Below are 24,514 nucleotides of genomic sequence, written 5' to 3'. Positions count from 1 at the left end.
TGCACCAACACCATTACTTCCGAAGTATATACTCATGCATCCTGAGTAAGTCGGCAAAATGCATTTTGCAGGTTCTTAACGTGGACGATATGGGGCTGTCCATAAACCACGTGGTCATGAGGGGTGGGGGGGGGGGGGTTCGGCCAATGACCATTTTGTATGGACAAATAAAAAAATTTTGTATGGACTAATGACCACGCGGGGGGGGGGGTGGTTGAAAAGTCCCAAAAAAATGACCACGTGGTTTATGGACAGCCCCTAATAGATTCAATTATGACACTGTAGGTCAAATGCCGGCGCACAAGTTTCTAAAAAAAAAATCTTGCTAGTAATATAAAAAAAAATTGTCAAACACAAATAATAATCTACCCAAAAATTGAAAAAAAAAACCACAAGTGTCACACAGATCACAAAGCATATCACATCAATTAACGCCAAAATTAACGGCATTCGTTGACGTTAATTTAACGCATTCCGTTGACGTTAACGTTAACTGGCTAGAAAATTAACACAACGCCGTTGACGTTGATTCGGACGAAAATTAACGTTAACGGCGTTAATCGTTGATTAACGTTAACAACCCTGATCCAAAGGGTCTCCAGTTAGCCTAGTGGTGAAGGCTATGGATCGCCAATCCGGAGACGGCGGGTTCGATTCCCGTTCCGGTCGGCAAAATTTATAAATTTTAAATAATTAAATAAATAAATAAATTCATGCAATGGCAGGCACAGAAAGCCCTTCAATTAATAATTGTGGAACTGCTCAAAGAACACTAAATTAAAGCGAGGCAAGCCAAGTCCCAGTGGGGACATCGAGCCATAAAGAAGAAGAAGATGATCCAAAATTCATTTGTTGTTACCCATTAAGTTATTTCAGAAGGTAATTTTCAATATTCGAGTATCTGCCCCCTACACAATATACCAAGATTGCATGCTTTTAGAGCCCAAAATACAGCAAAAGAGTTTTGGAATGTCATGTTGGAATTTGTTGTTACCATGTTTGGATTCCGGAAATCTTATCCATATCAAATATGCATTATTCATGATCTTGAATCTACATAAAAGACTCCCATTTTAGATTTAGGTTTATCATATTGTTTTCTCAACTCCGGGCAACTTTCACATGTTCCTATCCATATTGCATGGTCTCGGATCAAAAACTTCATGAAACATCGTAATAATAAAATATGCACCGCTATCTTGAATTTTGAGACATTATCTTGGACTTTCTGGTTTTGATTCTAAAACTTTATAAAGCAGCAGCCATCTTGACATTTGAGTTAATCTTGGATTTTTTTTTTATCATAACTTTTGAACTTTTCAAAAATGTTTTTAAACATTGTACAATATCTCCGTGCGTTTTCAATACTATTAGCGCTGCAAATCGCACTAAGATTTATCTTCAAATGTAAAAAAAAAAAAATTAAGGTCTGTCGCACAAAGACAACGATAAAATCAGATCATTAGTGTATATTACATTACAGCCTGCATTTTGGATATTTTGGCCAACATCTCGGATACTCTGGTCGTCAGTTTTGGACTCCATACGTCTTCCCCATACCAAATTATGCAAGGTTTTAGTGCCTAAAAACAGCCACCATCTTGAAATTTTGGCTGCCATCTTGGATATTATGGTCGTCATTTTTTGTCTCCGATTGTCTCAGGTCGGACTCGATTATCCGGAGTGAGGTTCTGATGCTTTTCAAACATATATCTGGAGAACGGAATGCTCTTCAAAGCTGAAATTTTGACATTTTTTTAAACCAACCTTGATTATTAATGATCAGTCAAAATTTCAGCTTCTTACATCATCCCGTTTGCGAGATTTTAATGTGGGAAGTGCCAGAACCCGACTCCGGATAATCGAGTCCGACCTGTACCGATTTTGTTGATTGTTCTGGTTAAAGTTAAAACATAAGGCTCTTTAAACTAGAGGATTAAAATTTGAAGTTGCACAAAGTGGTAAAAAATGTAGCATAGTAGAAAAGAAAAACATCTCACAGATCTTGTACCGATTTCTCGAACCCTCTATGCAGAATACCCTCTTTGAATGAGTGTAATCAGTTTCGTATCATTTAATTCCGCCCTATGTTGCTTATCCTTTGACAGATACGCGTATTTCGACTACCACTTGTAATCTTCCTCAGTGTCAGTTATCCACTGGATAACTGACACTGAGGAAGATTACAAGTGGTAGTCGAAATACGCGTATCTGTCAAAGGATAAGCAACATACACACTTAATCCCACACTCGATGTTCGGTACTTTTTTTAGCGGATTCATTCGTCAAAACTACGAAATTGCTGAGCACTCGGTATTTTTCCTGAACCTCTACTGAATACTGCAACAAACATTGCTGACGACGGCAGTTGTTAAAAAATATATGCTGTGTACGGCAACATTTGTTGCTGATATGTTCAGCACACCTGAGTTCTCTCCTGCAGTGAACAAGTTCGGTAAAAATTGTTACTGATCAATCAGCAATCTTGATTTTTTTTACTGAACTGTCGTCATTCGATTACCGAACAAACTGTTATCCTGAGCAGAGCTGTCAAACAGTTAGGACATGCGCCATCTTTTTTATTTCCGCGCTGTGATAGTGATAAATCAAACGAAAGTATTACGGGTGTGAAAATGGATTGCATTTTCGAGCATACTGGCAGCGTGTAGTGAGATGTAGGCGTACATAATAAACTGTAAGTACTTCCATTTTCATGTTCTTTTTACTTGTAGAAGACGAAACAAATGCAGTATTGGCCGGCGTCAGATTCCCGAAGATTCAGGAGGCTCGATGGATCAGAACAGAATCCACTGAACTTACAAGCTTTTATTATACATTATATTTTATTGTGCAGTTAATAAAGAAAACGATTTCAGCATTATGGAACAACATTAATCTAGGATTGTTGGAGCTCATTAATAAATCCCAATAAAAAACAACCGAACCTCGTCAAAAAAGTACTGGGCTGTTCAGCTATCGACCCAAAAAGTGCGTATGGTTTTACCGAACGGTTTTCAAAAAAATGCTGAGCTGTCGTCATACTATAGCAAACGCTTCGGTAATTTTTGACAGTTCGTTGAAGTGCCGTGATTACTGAGTGCTCAGTAATCGTTTCAATTACCGAAATGATCACCGAGCGCTCAGCTGTTATAATCTCGTCAAAAATATTGCTGAGTTCGGTAAACAAAACTTAGTGTGTAGGGCGGAATTAAAAGGTACGAAACTGGAGCGGACCTGGTGTGGTGGTTAGAACACTTGACTATCACGCCGAGGACCTGGGATCGAATCCCACTCCCGACATACTCACAAAAATGTGGGTTCTTCCTTCGGAAGGGAAGTAAAACGTGGGTCCCGAGATGAACTAGCCTAGGGTTAAAAATCTCGTTAATACAGACAAAAAAAAAGGTACGAAACTGATTACACTTATTCAAAAAAAAAATCTCACAGATGAAATATTTAATTTCCGAACACAATAAAAATTGCTGTATCGATGAAAAAAAGATATTTCACGATTGGTAAGAGGAATTTTTACTGGAATATTTGATCAAGAACTACCATTACGGGCCTTCTCAATACAAAATTGTTTGTTTCAAATTTTTCAACAACACCAGAAGCAACAAACGTTAAGCAAACGGATGTCTTAATTCAGGAAAGCTAAGAAACTGTGTGGTAGTTCTTATGCTCCGTAGAAAACCTTAAAAAATAAGAAACTCGATCTCCGAAAAAATGTTGTGGAAATGCCTTTACCGATTTTTCCCAAATTTTGATCAAGGCATTCCTTAGACGTTGAGAAAGCGAATGTGATAAAAATTTAGATAGTTTTTGGTAATTAGTGATAAACAATGTTGAAATAATTAAAAAGCACCTTTGTGCAAATTTGAAAAATTAAGTTATTTGTTAGAGAACTCTACTGTTCTTTAAAATATCAAGACAATTGAAACAAAATATAAAAATATGGAGTACAATATGCTATACTCTGAAAGAAATTGGTAAAAATTATTAGAACAGTTCATTTAATTTAATAAACAAAGTGTATTTACAATTTCTGAAACAGTCTATATACTGCATTGTTTCAGATCCCAGAACTCCTTAAAACTGCTGTCATCTCGAATTTTGGGTCGCTTGCTTGGATATTCGCCAAACATCTTTCCCATACCAAATATACCCATATTGCATGGTTTTACAGCCTAAAACTGCTTAAAACAATCGCTATTTTGAATTTGGGGCTGGCATATTGTATTCATAGTTACCATCCTGGATATTTCAGTCGCCATATTTGGGCTCCAGACATCTCCTCTATACATATACAACACACACACACTACATATTGACGACCATTTGCAAATATAATATACATTGAAAAGAATTCGGTTGGATGTTGTTGTTTTTATTGTTTTTCCCTTTCTTTAGTTATTTAAAAACTTTGAAAAAAAATCATTTCAAACATTTTTAATTGTTTGTTTGTTGTTGTTCATTCTTTTTTTTGTGTAAATTCCCGTTATTGTTTTTGTTCGTACGGTTTATGTATTATATTTCATGCGTTTATGGGTTTTATTTCGGCCAGTGACCGTTCGAGGAAACCCTTGAGAGTAGAGTTGTCATATTAGTCGGGCAAACCTAAATTTGAACCAGTGCACAATGGGGGAAAATAGGTATAAAACGCGAATAAATTTAATATCTCCGCTCGGAGTGGATGGATTTGAATGAATTTTTGACACAAACTGCAAAAATAAATACAGTTTCAGATAACGGGTGTGTCATTCGCCACACGATGCTAGAAATCGGTGTATCGGGCCCGTTTTACCCCACTCTCTCTCTTTTTCACCTTTTAGAAAAATCATGAAGTGCAAAATAAATAATTTATTTAATTCGTGTTGGTGTAAAAACTTCCGTAGTATCAAATGGAGCTGATTTGGCACACCGCACGGCCTTAAAATTGAAATATCTTCAAATAACCCCAACATCCCCTATTTCTTTGAACTGTCGCATGCTTCTCCGCCCGAAGTGGAACGCAATCCATAAGAGCAGAACCAACGCTATGTCAAATTGCCGATACTATGGAAGTTTGTACACAAATACGAGTTGAATAAGACTTTTTTTTGCACGCCAAGCGGGAATAGATGAAGATTTTCTTGAAGGGTGTGAGAAGGAGAGAGCGGGGTAAAACGAGCTCAATACACTGATTTCCAGCATCGTGCGGCGAATGACACCCTCCTTATTTGAAACTATAGGGATTTTTACAGTTTGTGTCAAAAATTCATTCGAATCCATCCACTCCGAACAGAGATGTTGAATTTATTCACGTTTTATACCTATTTTTTCCCACTGTGCTGTGGTCTCTCGTTCGCGAAAGTGGCGCAAAAGCCACCGAGTTTTGAAGGCATTTCGACCAATTCGACGAACGGTCATTGGCGTAAATAGGGGTGGCCAAGGGGGAGAGGGTTGGGGCTGGCCCCCTCCAGAATAATCCATTTCGGAAAAAAAATCACGCAATTCAGGCGAAAAGTATCTTTTTAGTATAAAAAATCTATATCGACATGGCCGTGACCCCCCTACAGCTATGACCTAGTTACGCCTATGCGAACGGTTACATTGGCACAGACATACATACAAAATATACCTATATTGCATGGTTTCAGAGCGTAAAACTTCTTGAAACAGCTGCTATCTTGATTTTTGAGCCACCGTCTTAGATATTTTGGTCGCCATATTTGGACTTCAGCCATTTTCTCCATACCAAATATACCCATCTCGAATTGTGGGTCACAATCATGGATTTGGGGCCGTCATCTTGAATATTCTGGTCGTCATTTTTGGACTCCAGACATCTTGCTCATAAAAGACTAAACTTTGCATTTATTTAGTTGACTGAGTTTGCTACTGATTCTGCATTCACGTTCACGAAAATTTGGAGAAAGGCCATAGTCCACCAATCCCAAAATCTTTCAATCCAGTCGAACCCTACGCCTAACCCAACTTGATCCCTACCAGTTCTTTCAATGAATACGGGAAAAACTCTAGTTTACCAAGTTTTGTAATTCGGAGTTTTGTATTAGTAAAATTTGTCGGAGAAAAAAATATTATATTATAGAGAATAATAATATATTGGGTAACTCTCGCCAGGCCCGTGCACAGAAATGGCGCCAAGGGAGGGGTTTTTACCAATTTTGGCAAAAGGCGGAGGGGCGCCTAGTGTATGAAACGTCGGTAATGGGGAGGGTTAAACCCCCAAAACCACCCCCTTGTGCACGGGCTTGACTCTCGCTGAGACCGTCTTACTATTTACTTACACCATGTCTTCAAAAATGTTTAAGGTGGCGATTTTCTGAAAGACCCCCCAAAAAAGTAAGAAAAATGCATTTGGTTTATCAATTTGATGGACCTCCTGTTAGTTAGAGCCACAACCATTTTTGCGGACCCCTCCATTTTGATCAATTGTTGGCTCATTTAAACCGTTAAAACTCAAAAGTTTCTCTAACAATCATCTCATAACAAAATGATGTTGAAAAGAGGAAAGATAGGGCTACTATTTACAGCTATAAAAAGTTGAGTCGGCCATATTGATTTTGGCCGCCATCTTGGATTTTTATACTAAAACTGTTTTTTCACCATGTTGGCAACCGCCGATTTTCAAAATTTTTGTGTCAATCGAAAGCGGGGACATTTTTACACAACATATCAAAAATTTAGAGATGCCTCTTTTTCCTATCAGAAGTTATCTGCACTTTTGTCCATCAAATTGATTAACAAAATGCATTTTTCGTACTTATTTGAGGAGGACTTTAAGAAAATCGCCACCTTAAACATTTTTATAGACATGGTGTAAATAGTGGGACGGTCTCAGCGAGAGTTACCCATTATATTTTCATTCTACGAAAAACAAAGGATTGGAGAGTTGTTTGTTTTGTTTAATATTTGGTATTTTTTGTTAGAAGTGAGCACGCATAATAACAAAAAAGAACGGAATCAATCCGTGCCGTAATCGCTTGTTTTCGAATAAGATGAATAGGGTAATTGTTCCCATCGTTGCGGTAGTACCTAATGTTGCGGTAATGGCAATTGAGCACTTTTTCGACTGAAATGTTACCAAAAGGTATTTTTAATAGATGTATGGTGCTTAAATTATGAGATTGCACCATTTGTTTGCTTAAGATTTGCCCAAAAACCTATTTTAAAAAAATAGTTTCTCTAAGGGTTCGTTCAAATATTACGTAACGCTGATGGGGGAGGGAGGGGGTCTAGCACTGTGTTACGCTTCATACAAAATTTCAAAATTTCCCATACAAAAGTTGTTACGTGGGGGAGGGAGGGGGTCAAAAATTGTCGAATTTTGCGTTACGTAATATTTGAATGAACCCTAATGTGTTTGCTGCTGTGTTCCTATTGTTGCGGTAGTGTTCCTAATGTTGCGGTATCCCATATGATTTCTATGGGATACCGCAACAATAGGAACAAATACCGCAACATTAGGAACACAATGTTCTTTCAGATAAAAACGAATAAAATGCTCATAACAACATGAAAGTGGCAATATTTCGTTATTTTCCCGTAGATTAAGGATGGATTTTATTATTTTCAATTCAATCCATGTAAAAAGTTTGCTTGGGGCGATACAATTGTGGTTCAAACATGAACCCAGTGCTTAACTCCTCCATAATCGGATCAATTATCCTATGGGAGCGTGAGATTATTGACGGCACACATACCCTACTAATTTGTGACTCCGAAGTGAGAATTTGAAACATGCTTCCTCTCTGTATAATAGAGCAGAAAACAAAAACCCAATAACATTGCGAAGTTTCGATACATTTTGCGCGTTTGCACGTAGCCAAAATCCGTTTAAATCATCAATGTCAGCTGCACGTGGTTCACCGCCGAATGGTGTATGAATAAATAATCAATTTACAAGTTGCGCCCCTCCAACAGCGTCGACAAACTCCCAGAAAGCTGCATCGTACCTCGAAGGATTAGAAGATGTGTGCATAGGCGGGAACTGTCGAAACATGCCGAACAACTGGGAGTCTTTAAAACTAGAATGATGTTTCAGCACTGGCTGGGCTGGTACAACATGAACCGCGAAGGGGTAAGCACCACTTATTTACCAGACAGACTGCCTATCAGAGTGCAGCGAGGTTAGTTGAAAACGTCTCGAAAATCAAGTGCAGGGAAATTTATAAATTGAAAATTAACTGCACGTTGCCCACGAGCGCGATTCTGTTTCGGGGGATCGACAATCGCAGCAGCGTCAATCGAATCGGATGCTATGTTAAATTGAATAACCCTGGTGAGAATGCAGTAGTGTGGTTAGCAGAGAGAAGAGAAACATTTTATGGTGTGATACTGCTCCGGTTGAATAAAACTTTGTCAACGAACTTAATCGACTCTTTCGTTGGAATTCAAACAAAGTGCAGTATTTACCATAAATCTCCACATAAGTTTCACTGACTATCCTAGGAGAGAATTTTGATTAACCTGTGCAGTCAGCACTACCTTTTGTTGCTGGTTTGGAATCGCTTCTGAACCATCTAGCTACGCGTCTGAACCCACGTAACTGGCCAGAAGGACCAAAGTAACGCACAGTCGAATATTTGGTGCACTGACTGGTGCACAGGTAGAGGGATACAAACGCCGTAAGGATTTCAACCTGCTGCTGGTTGTCAATCATCTAAAATTTATACGCTTTACAGGAAGCGTGGAAAGTTGGAAACATGATTTTTCATCGACAGAATTCTTGCACGGCTGGATACGTAATGGTAGGGTATCACACTAGCAATTGGGAAAGTTTGTAGCAAGGTACGGACCAGTCAGAGAATCAAACACTATTATTAGCATTATGACATTAACCCTTTTCCAGAGCCGTAAGACACTAACCATATCGATATCTTTTTTGGCTGTGAGACATTCGAATAGGAAGCTATTTTTAAATTGACACAAAAAGAAACATTTTGTTCAATATATTCACAGAATATATGCATGCATGTGTAACAAAGGTTTTTCAAAAACATGCAGCATTAAATTTCAAGTTTGTTTATGGTAAATATCTGCTGAAAGTATCAAAAGCAGAATCGCGTTTGTATGGCACTGATAACATACAACAACAAATAGTCGATGCAACAAATTTTTTGGTTTCGATTATTTGTGAAAACAGTGTAGATAATCATCAGTTCAACATTCACCTAGCTGATGTTCAAATTAGTTTCGAACTAAAGTATATAAAAAGTACTAAAAAAGCGATAAAAAAATTAATAAATGACTAATTTACCCATGAAAAGAAAATGCAGGAAAATAAAAGGCTATCAAAAGCTGAATTCTACTTACAGGGGATGGCCAAAATGTTTGGAATAGGCAACTTTTTTTCCCTCACAAAAATGTTCAACATGTTGTAACTTTTCATAGAGTGCTTCAAATTTAGACTGCTTGTTCACCTACTATATGTGCATGATAGGTACAAATTTGAGCTCGATTGGTTAATCTTTCGCGAAGTTTGAACCATTCTGATAAAACACTAGTTTTAAGACAACTGATTTTTGAACTGTCATATCTCGGAAACCAGTGAACCGAATTGAATGAAATTCTTAACGTTTATCAACAATATATTGATGCTTGATGTGACGCTCTGAAATGTAATATTTTCACACGATGAATAAAGTTATACCGGTTTGACATTTTCAACCATATAAAGGAAAATAAGTCAAATATACAATTTCATACAAACATTACTAATTGTGTTATTCTTTAAATCCAAAAAGGCTCTAATATATCTTATCGGAAATATCTTTAGAACAGAAGCAGAAAATCTTTGGACATCAACACTAAAATTTAATGACATTGTTGAAAAAAAATTACATTTTTTCGAGAAAGATCCAAAAAGTGTCAATCCATGATAACTTTCTTCGACGTTCAAAAAGTACCCATGTTTTAATGACATGAGAAGCATCAATGTATTGCTGATAAACGTTCAAAAGTTCATTAAATTCGGTTCACTGGTTTCCGAGATATGACAGTTAAAAAATTAGTTGTCTAAAAAATAGAATTTTACGAGAACGATGCTAGCTTCGCGAAACATTAACCAATCGAACAGAAAATTGTACCAATGATGCACATATAATAGGTAAACAAATTTGAGTTATATAAGTCTTACATGATCAAAATTTCATTGCATTCGGTTCATTGAATCCGAAGATATAACAGCTCAAAGTTGGCTATCGGATAATTTTACCTTTTTTTAGAATCTTTCTAACTTCGTGTAGAATAGCCCGATCTTTTCCAAGTTTGGACCACTGATACACAACTAGTTGATGAACTTACAGTAAAAATTTGAGAATATTTGATGCCCTTTTCGAAAAGTTACAGCTAGTTGAAAAAAAATTAAAAAGTGAAAATTTTACCTGTCCCAATTATTTTGAGTATCCCCTGTACATTCCTTTCTCCGTAACCAATGTTCCGATTGAGCTGAATTTTTTACGGTAACTCGCCTACATATGTCAAATAAACGTTGAGAAATAATTTTTAAATTGTTTTTTTTTTCTTATTGAAAAAAAAATACATTTTCCTATATATTTTTGGAAATTTTGCTAAAATTTAAAAAGATCGTCCCCATAACTTGCCAATATCTTGAATTTCATCAATCTGATGCAAAACCTGCATTCAGATGATCGAATGGTATTATATTCAGCTTTTAATTTATGGAAAAAGATTTAAAATTGGTTGAACAAAACGCAAGGTTGAATTTAATTAAATTCCATATTTTAAAAAGTAGTAAAACTCGATATTGAGCTAAAACTCAAAAAGTGATCTACTTGAAAATTTTTGAAGCATGGTTTTGAAATCAGCGCTAAATTATGCTTCAAAAATTTTGGTTTTTGACAGAAGTTTACGACTTTCGTTTTATTTTGTAAACTAGTGTAATTGAAGGGCTTTCTTTGCCTGCCATTGCATGAATTTGTAAATTTTAAGCAAGTACAATGATACACTATGCCACGGGAGTCAAGAAAATTTTCCCGACTGGTACGGGAATCGAATCCGCCGTCTCCGGATTGGCGATCCATAGCCTTAACCACTAAGCTAACTAGAGACCCCTTTTACATTTATTGATAATTTATTTTTTTGTTCATTGCATTTAGTCAAAAATCTCACATTTCCATGAAAGTTACCAAAACCCATCTAATGCTTATAATACGAGGTTGGATGCCAATATGTCGTAAAGTAAAAAAATAGATTTTCTTTGAAAGCACTCACTATTTGCTTTGATAACTCATTTTCGACGTATGGTCCATTTCCATGTTTTGAACTTTGGCATTCAACATTTTTCCCTAAGCCCTTTGTTAAACCAGTTATTAAAAGATACAACTTATTCACAGTTTTTCCAGACAGCAAAGATATCTTTGAAAGCATGCTCGGAGATTTGTAGTTGATCGAGCAGTTCATAAGCAGTGCAGTAGTTCAGTAAAAAAAGGAAAAATCGTGTAAAACTCATATTTGACGTGATTTTGAAATAAATATTTCAAAATTTAATTTAGTTTTTTAACAGTCGAACTCATAAACTGTAAAACTTTTGACGCGTTATTCGGATTCTCAAGATCAAAACTAAGGGGAGAAGGCCGTTTCAATTGTACACTGAAAAATTTTACCCCATTTTGCATAACTTTGATTTCAATTAAGAGCTCTCAAATACCAAAAATGATTGCTAGTTTAAGGGAAATTATGTTTCAAAAAAAAATATCAGAACACCAGGCTGTAACTTGACACAAAAATGCGATTGTGATCATTCAACATATAATCTTACGCTTTGAATTTCTAGGCAATCGTTTGGAGAATGTATTAGAAATTCCTTTAGAAAATCTATTAAAAATTTATTCACAAATAATTAAAAAAAAAACTTGCAAAAAAATTTTTGTCGGGAATTTGTCCGAGTATTCGATCGAAAATTGCCCCTATTCAACAAACTCCAAAAAGAATTCTTTCAAATCATCTTGCATGATTTACTTCTGAAATTCCTTCAATTTTTTTTTCTAAAAAAATATTTATAAATTGAGCAGAAAATCTTCCAGGGTTTTTTTTTTCAAAACTGCGTTCAGAGATTGATTTAGACATATATCCAGAAGTTTTAACAAAAATTCCTTCTATGAAACATTTAGTGATGCTTTCAGAAACTATTCTCGAGTTTTTCAGAAAATGTTTCAAAAGTTCCTTGAAAAAATTGTACTTCAAGGATTTCACCAGAAATTCTTCAGCTTACAATTTGGACAGAAATTTCACTAGGGCTTCCTCCAGAAGTTTCACAATTTCCGTCAGAAAATCTTCCTCAAATTCCATTAGAAATTCCTCTAGGGAATCTTTCTTTAATGTGTGATCCATTAGGGAAATTTCTGCAGGGATTTTTATATAAAATTTCCTAGAAGTTCATCACATTTTTTCGAAGAATTATTTCAGAAAATTTCCCAAGGCGTTTATTATAAATTCGACAAATAATTTCTTCAGAAATATCTCCAGATTTTTCTCCAGAAATTTCTGTACAAATTTTTCTAACGATTATTTTGAAAAAACTTTTACACGGAACCTTCATAAATCCATTTTTGGATTCATTTTGAAAATCTTTCACGAGTTCCTGAAAAATCTTTCAGGGATTCCTTTGGAAACTCCTCGAAGACTTAATTAAAAAAAAACATCGCAGTCCTATAGATACTTCTTCAAGACATTTCTCTTCTAGAAATTGCTCTAAGGATTTCTTAAGAAAGTCTTAGAAAATCCTCCAAGGATTCCTTTCTACAGTCTTTCAGAGATTCTCATAAGGATTCTTGCGGAAAATCTGGAAGGCATTCTTGCAGAGATTCCTACATAAATTTACACAGAAATTTCATCAGAAGTTCCGCCGGGTATTTTTTAAACTTTCTCAGGAATTTCTCCAGGTTTTCCCCCTAGAGATATTGGAATTTCTCTATGGATTCTTCCAGAAATTGTGTAGGATTTTTATAAGAAAATTTCTCTTATTTTTTGTTTAATATCTCAAAAGGTTTTGCTAGGTATTCCACCAGGGGTTTTCAAGTGTCTCTTCAGGTATTCCTACTAGAATTAAAAATATTCTTTATTTTTCAAAAACTCTTTCAGGAGCGGATCTGGTGTGATGACTATCACGCCGAGGACCTGGGATCGAATCCCACTCCCGACAAACTCGCAAAATGTGAGTTCTTCCTTCGGAAGGGAAGTAAAGCGTGGGTCGTGAGATGAACTAGCCTAGGGCTAAAAATCTCGTCAATACAGATAAAAAAAATCTTTCAGGAATTGAATTAGAATTTTCTTCAGATTCCTTCTGAAGATTTCCTCAGCGATACTTTCGGAAATATCGTTAGAGACTTCTTCAATATTGCTAGAATAACTTTAGAAATTCCAGCAGGGATGTCTTCAAAAGTTGTTCCATGGATTCTTTCAGAAGTTTTCCAGCAGTTTCTCCAGGAATTTATTCATGGGAAGGTACCGATGAAGGGGCGCTGAAATCGGGGAACCTTGACTAACTAGCTCTGATTTTATCATGACAACACTGAAAATAATTTATCACACATCTTGTCAGTGACCTGCCGAAGCATTACAGTGACCTTTTTATGGAATTTGCTACAAATAGTAAAATTCAAACAAGTGAAGTATACGCCAAGATAGTATAGGGCATTAACCAAAAGTATCACGAATATTTTACAATTCTCGGTGAAGAAGTCATAAGAAATCTTGAAAGAAGTTTATTATAAATTTTGAGAAAAATTCTGGCGAAGGGGCAGTTTGCATGCATCCGTCAAAAAGGTTGTCATGATCTCTTAAAAAATATCGCCAGAGAATCACCTCATATACTTCACTCATCGTGATCATCTACAGAACTCATTCATCGATTTATTTATAAGGATCAAGGAAGACCCCTGGCGGTATTTCTTTGAAAAAATAGTTTTCCACATAGTTTATTGTATAAGAACTTAGAAGAAAAAAATGGCAATATAATGAAGTTTTTTCCTGATCAAGCTAGAACCAAAACGGAACCCAAAGAGTGTCCAGGACCCGGAATTTATATTTTTCCACATAATTATGAATGACTAATGAACATATTGATAAAAGTGGATAAAGTAAAGTTTTTTTAGCTAATTTCATGAAAAAGGCACAGCATGTGAGCTAAAAAAAGCATAATATGAAGGTATCCAGTATATGATTTTTACAAAGCAACACGAAACAAAACGATTTTTATGTTTTTCGTCGTGATGAAATAAATATGCCTGCTTCAAGTTTGTATTTTTCAGAAGTACGTCTGAAAAACTTGACTGCCCAACATGAAATCCACTGAACATAGTCTGCCCATCCAATCCCATCATACCAGCGGGGCACCACGCACGCCAACTACGAAAAGATGTTCCGTAGTCTACATCAAAACTTTTGGGATATCTGACAGATCATGTTGCGAATTAATTATAACCATAAGTTATTACTAAAGTAAAACGTGTAAAACTAGCAAAAGGCTATCAAAATTTGAGCGTGCATGAAATTACACGACAACGCGGATATTACAAATGAATCAGTAAGAAATGGTGTAACGCATCAATTATCAGCGAAAACAATTTTGAACGTGTTTTTGTTGTGGACTACGAGGATTTTGCATTTCGCTACCCCCTGCATCATATGTACTCTTCTAAAATAAAATTATGATAATGGATATACGGTTTAAAAAAAATTGAAAATTATAAGCATTTTATGAGGATGTAAACGCTTGAAATGTAGCAATTGCAGGCCTGGTAGCGAGTCACTATTTAGTGACTTGGTCACTATTTTAAGGTTAGTCACTATAAAGTCTCTATTTTCAAGACATTTCAACTTAAGTCACTTTTTCAGCTGAAAAGTCACTACATATTTTCAACTATTTTTAATGGTTATACCGAATGATGATTTACTCAGATAGACTTACTGATTTAGAGTTTTTATTGAGAAAACTACTAGCAAATATACTACGGGAAATAGTTTTAGAATTCTTGCAAAAACTCCTGGCGACTTTTACTTCAAAGGTTTCGGTAAGAATCCTGAAGGCCTTGGACGTATCCTAATGATCTCTTTGCAATTGCAATTGAATGAATTTCCTGCAAGACTTTGGCTAAAGTCACGGAAAATTTTGAGATTTTTATTTTTGAATTTGTGATAGATTTTCTGTACAATATTCTGGTTCTACTCTTGTAAGAAATAGCAGATTTCGTGGAAATGTTTGCAAATGTAAAGCAAATCTAGAAAATGTGATATATCTTTTTTTATGATTGGAATAATTTGTAAGAGTAATTCACAAATATTATGTGGAGAAGCCTTCGCCTTCGGAAAATATTTGTAGAAGAAAGCCCTGCAGAATTCTTTCGCTGAATTTTTGAATGATTTACACCCGTAGTCACCAAAGTGCGGCCCGCGGGTCGCACGTGTTGTCTGGATTTCTATGTTGTAGTACAAGTCTATGTTATGTTTCTTCTGGAGGTTGTTCTACACCCGGAATAATGAAGAATAACTGCTAGAATGTTTGGCAGATGAAACTCGAAACTCCTTAGGAAATCTGTGAGATATTATCTTTTAAAATGTCTTTACAGTTATTCAAGTAATCTACTAACAAATTGTGTAGCATTTTCGAAAAAGGATGTTTTCTGTATTTTCACTGTAAAATTTCTTCAGCACTTTCCGGAAACCCTCCAGACACGAATGTCACATAAGTGGTAAAGTGTCTTTAATAAATATTAATAATAATAATAATACCTTTCCGGAAAAATAATTGTGAAAGACATCTGAACCTTACTCTTAAATTTTGTTTTCCTGGGATGAACCAAACAACCAGCCGAATATTTTCGGTTGGACTGTCTTGCATCCATTTAGACCTGAGAGAGGAAAAACTATGTCCAGGAAATTGATTCCAACTTTTGCATTTTATGTTCGCAAACCATGCATTTTCGGAGCTTATTAACTTTTCTTTTGCATCACTTTGGGAGCAGCTCACTGGAACAATGTCCGGTTTGGGTTAAACATGACTCTAATGTCAAAGGAGAGTTAAAAACGAAGGCTATTCACATTTTTTTTATTTCTCTGGAGAAGATATTGTATTCATCGATATTTTTGTGAAAGGCAAATATGTAATGGTATGAGTGCACCTCTAGGACTGCCCAATTGGAAACCTTCCAGCTATAGCTATAGCTTAACTGTTACTAATAGCTACGTCTAGTTAAGTTGACATCTGCCAGAATTCCACGAAGAATCCGAACGAGAATAAATGTGTGTTCTAACGTCTGATATTATTATGAGAATATCGCCAAAAGCTTTTAAAAATTTTAAAAGAGATTACGAATTCAGTCATAATTTAATCTAAAATATTTGTCGTTGGATAAAACGTTGTTTTAATTCCGATTACTCTTCAGATTTTTTTAAAGGGATACGACCGATAATCACAAAGTATTCTGCTGTCATTTCATATATTCTGTTATAATTGTTTCATTGTGAAAGGATTTCCGAAAACATGTTCAAGAAGTTCGTGTAAAAAATAAACCCCACATTTTATATGCAGTGGTCTATCTACGCGTCATGCGTGAATTTCATCAAAAATTCTTCCAATATGTTCTTGTGGATTTTCTATATATAGATATAAAATGTAATTCTTTTTATCCATTTTTGACAGAATTTCCTCCAGAAGTTTTAGCTTGAATAGCACCAAAAGATCCTTTGATTAATGTTCAATATTTGCATCTAAAATGTCTACAAGTTTCAAAGGTAATACACAAAGTATTTCAATTTTGTTTCATAGAAATCGGTTTCTGTGTATTTCTTCTTAAAGCCATTTGTCAATACAGTAAGGACCCGATTTTGTCAGCCCCATTTTACGACAAACTTTTTCTCTCATTATCTTAATACGGTCACATTTTAAGCGATTTATTAATATTTGTCATCAAACTACAGCTGAGATGCAGAACATAGAGGGAGAAAAAGTTTGAAAAACTGCTTAAGTTTTTGAAGAGAGCAAAAAATGTGTTCCGAAAAGGGGCTGACAATCGGGTCACTTTTATATTGCAAAAAAAAATCCATTAAGTTTCCTAAAAAAATCGACTGAAAAGTTATCTTAGTCATTTATGTTCATCGACAATGTCCATCTATTTCAGCACAATATCAGTTTTTCAAAAGTACATAATTGTATTTTGTACAAATCTAGGCATTCATTTTTACAGGGTTTTCTAAAACAAATCTTCACAATTTTAAACTGTTTTTTTTTTTTGTACCATAAGTCACTATTCAGTCACTTTTTTGTTGAAGTCACTATTTGGTCACTACTTTCGTCAACTTGGTCACTAAAATAACTTTTTTCTCCGTCAGTTTTTGCTAGCAGCCCTGCAATTGAGCTAAATCTGTTTCCAGCAGCATTTAGGATAACTATATGTGCTTTCGAATGTCGGTTTTGCGAACAATACAACCGGTAAATTACAGAAATTAGCAAATAAAAATCATGAAAAAGTATCTTATTCTATTCAATAAAGCATTGTTCGAAGGACTCTGAAGCAATTTATGCACAAAATTTCGAAAAGATTTGTTATTGTATTTTTTTTTTTTTTGTTGGAGGGTCAGAACGTATGTCCAAACAAATTCACATAGGAATTACAATTCAGGTTTACCAAAATAATGGTTTTTAAACTCCTTGCACTCTGAGACCATTAGTGAAAAGTTTGATCCACCGTCGTTCACTAAAGTCCATTTATTGAGTTCATTTCTTATTGAAATAGGAGAATATTACGCACTAAGATCAGCTTGGCAAACACCGACACGGTCATGGCTCAGCAAATATGTATACTGGGTCTCGGTAAAAAAAATGACGTTTGTTTGCTTAATTTCGGCAAAACATTTCCTGAACCTCGATAAACAAACAGTACTATTGCTGATATCTCGTTGAAAAACAAGTTTAATAAGCGGTCGGCAGTCCCAATCTCCATAAAAAAATAAAAATTGAGTTGTAGAAAAGAATATCGAAACCCCATTTGTACAGAATGTTGCATCAGTAGGTTAATTTGATGGAGTAAATTTGAATAATTCCAAGAAATAAGTAAAGCAACAAAAATGTTGCATTGTTTACAAAATTTTTGTTTTTAGTTTGAGTATTAACAATAGAAGCAATGCAATAACATGGATATTGACTTTTATTTATTTGTGTCTACAAATTGTGGCAATATTTTAATAATTCTCTAGACAAAAATGCAGTCTTTGTTTAAAGAATATAACAAAAATGGGGTAACAGTTTCAGAGATTTTTTTTCAGCATACCCACACATGAACTTGCTCTGGTATTTCCTCTGCATTACTCATCGCCAATACATTATTTGGTCGAAGCATAACATCTATTATCATGTGGTGTTAGAAAAATTTTAGATTCAAATTTAATTAGGAATAGGAAGACAAAAATTATAACAATTCTGTGGAGTTCGATTTTTAATGTGGAATCTGTGCAAAACAATCATTGAACTTGTCATTGAATTTTTCAGGAAAAATCACATTTAATACTTAACGACGACATGTTTCGCTGATCGTGATAGACTTTATGTAACAGTGAATCTTTAGAAACACGAATTCCAATGGCGTGTCAGACATGATAAAGTGTTCTAGATAAGCTATGATTTGTTATACTGGACACTTTCAAAACTTATATTATACTGATTAAGTTTATAAGTTGAAGTTCTTCATAATTTTTTGCCACTTCATTGGACCTATATTGTTCAAACAACTGAACAAACATGTTTCCTTATATCAGAGATTATTGCACATTTCACTTATTATATCTTAACAACATCAATGTGAGCTATTGTGAAACAGCACAATGTCATCAAGTTCTTCTTTGACAAGCTGCACACAATGAACACTTGTTTACAATCACTTTCCAATCGCTCTTCGTGCTCGATAAATAGAACACTGCCAACAAGCACAGCTGTTTTGTATCTGTCTCGGTAAAAAGGGTTAAATCCAAAGGTTTGTAACTGCAGCACGGTTGAAACAATTCATTACACACCAATCAGTCCATCAGTAGAGTTGTACATGTGCAAACCGGGAAGTCTTCCTTCACACTTTCGTTCCGTTAGATACCGTCCATTTGAATTTGCTACCAAACGCGACCACCTGCACCGATCAACTGTGCCCAAAGATTTGCAACGGAACATTCTGAAGTCGCGTGTTTATGATGGTTCACGTTTTCAAATCTTGTCGCTTTCCAGCGCCTGCGCAGAATTTCCCCGGAGGATCTCAAATGCATCCCAAACCAGCGATACAGCCGGCGAAAAACGTAAACATTGGGACGCTCATTTCCACGCGAACTTTTGTGAAAACGTGCTCTGGATGGCGGGCTTCCAGTTTGGGTATCGTTTCCTAATCGTTTTTACTCGGTTGGCATTTCGTTTCCCGATTCGTGCGGAGCCAACATAAATACTATCCGAGTTGCAAAAAGTTCTGCCACATTAGCAGAAGTACAACCATACGCAGCACATCGCACGCTATATTGCACTGAGCGGTGTGGACGTCCGAGGATAAATAAACCCGGAAAAACAACAAATCACGCGAGCAGTCGCTTTACGTTCCGTTCCGTCCCTCGCCGTATCCTGATTGCACCGAAATTTATTTGCCACACAAGTTCTGCACCTGCTTATTGGAAATGTACCTACTGCGGAAGTAAGGCTACATGTAATTATTGCAACCATATTGTTGGGGGTGTTTGTCACCAAAAAAAGGAGTAGTGAGTATTAACAAATGCGGAACGTGTCCAACCAAGACTGTTCTTAATAGTTCTTAATAGTTATTGTAATAATTGGGACTAGAATTGCAATATACTTTGGCATGAAAATTTCTAGGGCAATAAAATGTGAATTGACAGATATTACGCTCGTATTATTTTCAACAAACACAGATTTACCGGACAATTGAAGTATATGGGGTATAGGCTTCAGTATAAAGATTTCTTTCCTTTTTTGACGTCTAAGGTGTCATATATGACCCCAAATGAAAATCAACTCTGCCTTCGGGAAAGGTGTTGCAAATCACTGCGGTTGAAAACCTAGGGAAAAATATTAGTTATCTCAAAGCCAATGATGTTAAAGGCATCATTGACACCTCAGAACATCCTGAACGCAAAAAAGTTCCAAAAAAACAAAATATGAAATACACCAGAGGCGTTAAACGCTGATTTTGGATATGGTTTACTTCCATACGTAGTTAATATAGCCTTCTTGAAGAAATTGGAACAATTTCTCATATCTTGGGGAGCTCTGTGTTCCAAACTGTACTGAAATGGTAACATTGCATATGTATACTTCATTTTCATTTCATTTATTTAGTATTACATCAATATACTTTGAAGGGTTGTTGTCCGGCATTCTTGCAACATGCCCTGTTCACCGTATCCTTCCGGCTTTGGCCACTTTCTGGATGTTGAGCTCGCCGTAAAGTGCAGCGAGCTGGTGGTTCAATCCTTCTCCGCCACACACCATTCTCCTGCACATCGCCGAAGATCGTCCTTAGCACGTGTTGCTTGAAAACTCCAAATGCTTGCATGTCCTCCTCGAGTATGGTCCATGTTTGGTGTCCGGTCTTATCAGCGTTTTGTACATGGTACGTGGGTGTATCTTTTTAGATCGCAGCTTCTTCTGGAGCCCATAGGAGGCATGACTTCCACTGATCATATGCCTTCGTATTTCACGACTCAAGCTGTTGTCAGCCGTCAGTAAGGATCCGAGGTTGACGAATTGAGTTGTTTAGTCAATAAAATATTTCAATTTTCTTCAGCCTAATCGAAAGAGCTATTTTTTCTGAGTATAACGTAATTTTATTGCGATTCAGTTACTTTGTTTTGATGGTTAAATAAACAAAAAAAATTAATTTCCGTGGATAGAATGACAGTTCAATTGATAAAATGACAGTTCGCCCCGAACAAAAAATATTCCCCATACAAACTTTAAGTGCATTTTAAAAATAGTTCCCGGCCACCAAAAATTATGAAATTTTGGATTTCGACTAATTTTTGGACGGAGAATCCGATTATGAAATAATCTGGATACCCCTAAAGAACCCAATTCCTCCAGCACCTCGAAGGTATCCCCGTCTATCGTCACATTACTACCTAGACAAACCCGGTCGTGTTCGGTTCCGCCTGCCAGCATGTACTTTGTTTTGGATGCATTCACTAACAGCCCGACCATTGCTGCATAAGTGTACTGTACTCCTTGAATCTCATGGAAACTTGGATGCTACTATTAGGATAATGCAGGTCATCTAACTAACAAAAAGTTCAAAACCTCAGACCTATACCCGTACACACCAAATTTTTTAAAATGCTTCCAGCACAAAAAAAAATCAGCAAAATAAATTGCTGAATTTCAGCAAATTTTTTGCTGAGTATCAGCACAACGTTGCTGATCAACTGTCAAAATTGCTGGATGGTCCAGCAAGTTGAAAAATAATTGCTGATACTCAGTAAATTCGTATTGCTGAATGAAATCAGCACAAAAAAATCAGCATTTAGAATTCGGATGGAGAAAATCACTTATATCTCATACAGGGGATAGACAAAATGATCGGGACAGGTAAAATTTTCACTTTTCAAAAAATGTTCCAACTAGCTGTAACTTTTCGAAAATTGCATCAAATTTTCTCAAATTTTTGCTGTAAGTTCACCAACTAGTTGTGTATAAATTTGAAAAAGATCGGGCTATTCTCCACGAAGTTATAAAGATTCTTGGAAAAAGTTTAATTATTCGATAGCCAACTTTGAGCTGTTATATCTCTGAATTCAATCAACTCATTTCAATGAAATTTTGACCATTAAAGACTTCACAACTCTATAAAACGTTCAACTCAACTTGAACTTTTTTACTAAGAGAAAAAGTTATAGCGATTTCATTTATTTCACGATTTTTTTAGTAAATTGATTTGTTTTTAATATGCATCCCATTATTTTCTCAATTTATTGCCGGCTATTATGTTACTTTTCTTCAAAACACATTTATATATAAGTCATTTAGAGGGCCCATATAGCCGAGGCGGTAAACGCACGGGCATTCAGCATGACCATGCTGAGGGTGACGGGTTCGATTCCCGGTCGGTCCAGGATCTTTTCGTAAAGGAAATTTCCTTGACTTCCTTGGGCATAGAGTATCTTCGTGCCTGCCACACGATACACGCATGCAAAATGGTCATTGGCAGAGGAAGCTCTCAGTTAATAACTGTGGAAGTGCTCATAGAACACTTAAGCTGAGAAGCAGGCTTTGTCCCAATGAGGACGTTACGCCAAGAAGAGAGAGAGAGGGAAATTAAATGAACGATAATTTGCATCTTTAATTTTAAAACGATGTTAAAATTTTGGATAATTTCATGTTTTACTAGAAAAATAATCTAACCGTTATAATTTTCTTTCGTGTTAAGAATTTTAAGTTATGCCAAGGGTTTTTTATAGCTCGTTATATAAGTCATAATTGGTCAAAATTTCATTGAAATGTGTTAATTGAAACCGGAGATATAACAGCTCAAAGTTGGCTATCGGATAATTATACCTTTTTCAACAATCTTTATAACTTCGTGGACAATAGCCCGATCTTTTCCAAATTTGGACCATCAATACACAATTAGTTGATGAACTTACAGTAAAAATTTGAGAATATTCGATGGACTTCTCGAAAAGTTACAGCTAGGTGATCATTTTTTGAAAAGTGAAAATTTTGCTTGTCCCGATCATTTTGTCTATCCCCTGTATATGAAGAGCTTAAGCGCTCAAAACAAAGATGATTTATTGTACTTCCATAGAGAAATATCATTGAAATTATTTAATTTTAATTTACATACATTTTTTTCATTTGGCTGTGTTAACCTCCTTAAAAATCTGCACAATGGTAATAAATTTTAGCATCAACCCCTTCGGTGTATTTGTCTCACAATCGGATCATCTCTGTAGTGTACTGAGACCTCCTACCAGTCTGATAAGGATTCAAAAGAATATGTGCCAAACATTGATGATGATACCACTGAATAGCTCAAACCTCTACAGATCCTTCGTGTGCATTTTTGAAAAGCAGCACGCGATTCTTGAGGATACCATCCTTTTACACATTTGGTATCATCATTGTGATGTGAGAAATAGTTGAATACGATTAGCCGGGGCCCGTGGCGCAATTGGTCACACGTTTGCGTCATAAGCAGATGGTCATGGGTTCTCTATGGCGCAATTGGTCACACGTTTGCTTCATAAGCAGATGGTCATGGGTTCGATCCCAGCCCCGGCACTTTCGTCAGTTGCTCTTTCCCCCTGAGAGCAACTGACACTGACCCTGTTCTGAGCCCATGGCTTAAATGGACCCGGATACATGGACATCGTCGAATTGCAACCCATAATGGACCCTCTATCGGACTGGAAACAGGAACAACCAACGGCCACACAACAACATCCGCGTGCTCATCATTCTACCATGCTAGGGTAAAAAGTGAAAGCAGCGCAACGGCAACCAGTTCGATATTAGAATTAGAATAGAATACATTTGGGCGCTGTTCAAAGTGTAAGTAAGGTACACCGGGGCAAGTTGAAACGGGTGGGGCAAGATGAAACAGCAGGTTAATATGATGTTTTCTAATGATGATAAACAGTTTGATCGCCATAACACATAGTTTTTGATTCAAACCATCTTTTAGCAAAGGATAAATTTCCAAATTGTATTGAAATCTATTTCAAAACTTCGTGTTTCATCTTGCCCCACCCGTTTCAACTTGCCCCGGTGTACCTTATATAATTTATTTTAACTGCTAGTATACCATTTATTTCAGAGGGATGCAGTGTCCTTTGTATAAACACAATCTACAAACACATATAACTTTTGAGTACGTTTCAGTGTATCACCATTTAATACTATTTTCTATTTCAGATTTACAAGCAGCGACCAAAACGGCGAAACATATCTTTTTTTTAGAAAGATTAAGATTACTGTACGATTCAGTGGCAAGTAGACCACGGTTTCCGCGTCGATTTCTTCGAGCCGAGTTTTGTAGAATGAGATAGGCTACAGCGGGTTTTTGTTGAACTCGTATTTGTATTTCGGTAAAGGAGTATCTCAGCATAATCGATCGCGTTCGCTATTGTCTCGAGTGAAAATCAAAGCAATAGATGCGCGGGTGTTTAGTGTTCAGTATTGTGTTGTTCTTTGCTGTGCATGCATCGCTCCTGTAAGGGGTGAGTATCTCAGCATAATCGATCGCGTTCGCTATTGTCTCGAGTGAAAATCAAAACAATAGATGCGCGGGTGTTTAGTGTTCAGTATTGTGATGTTCTTTGTTGTACATGCGAGTGTCGAGAAATAGTGTCGCACGATTGTATCGTTTTAGCGATAGGTCGACGGGTGCTCGAATGATTGATTGATGATCGGTGAACAAGCTCTTGTTTCTTTTTTTTTGAAAGATGCAGTAAATTTATCTGTTAGTTTAAAATCATCTTTCAGATATTTATTCAACAACAACTGCAAAGT

At 36.1% G+C, this 24,514-nt stretch overlaps 1 protein-coding gene across 5 annotated transcripts in view; it reads right to left on the bottom strand.

Annotated features, from left to right (window-relative positions):
* The window catches only part of LOC109428278 (opioid-binding protein/cell adhesion molecule homolog), a 189,254-nt gene extending 169,510 nt beyond the window's left edge, over positions 1-19,744 (bottom strand). For 3 of the 5 annotated variants that reach the window (XM_062851600.1, XM_062851602.1, XM_062851603.1), the window contains exon 1: positions 19,033-19,742. Coding sequence is in view for 1 of the 5 variants with exons in the window: in XM_062851599.1 (XP_062707583.1) it covers positions 19,107-19,180 (74 nt within the window). In the remaining 4 variants the exon portion in view is untranslated. Of the gene's footprint in view, positions 1-19,032 lie in introns of all 5 variants that reach the window. The other 2 variants (XM_062851599.1, XM_062851601.1) reach the window with 2 other exon arrangements.
* Between the last annotated feature and the right edge of the window lie 4,770 nt (positions 19,745-24,514).

The sequence above is a fragment of the Aedes albopictus genome, chromosome 2, assembly GCF_035046485.1.
Source record: "Aedes albopictus strain Foshan chromosome 2, AalbF5, whole genome shotgun sequence".
Taxonomy (NCBI): Eukaryota; Metazoa; Arthropoda; class Insecta; order Diptera; family Culicidae; genus Aedes; species Aedes albopictus.
The sequence above is the reverse complement of the archived record's forward strand: the minus strand, read 5'-3'. Positions and strand labels throughout refer to the sequence as shown.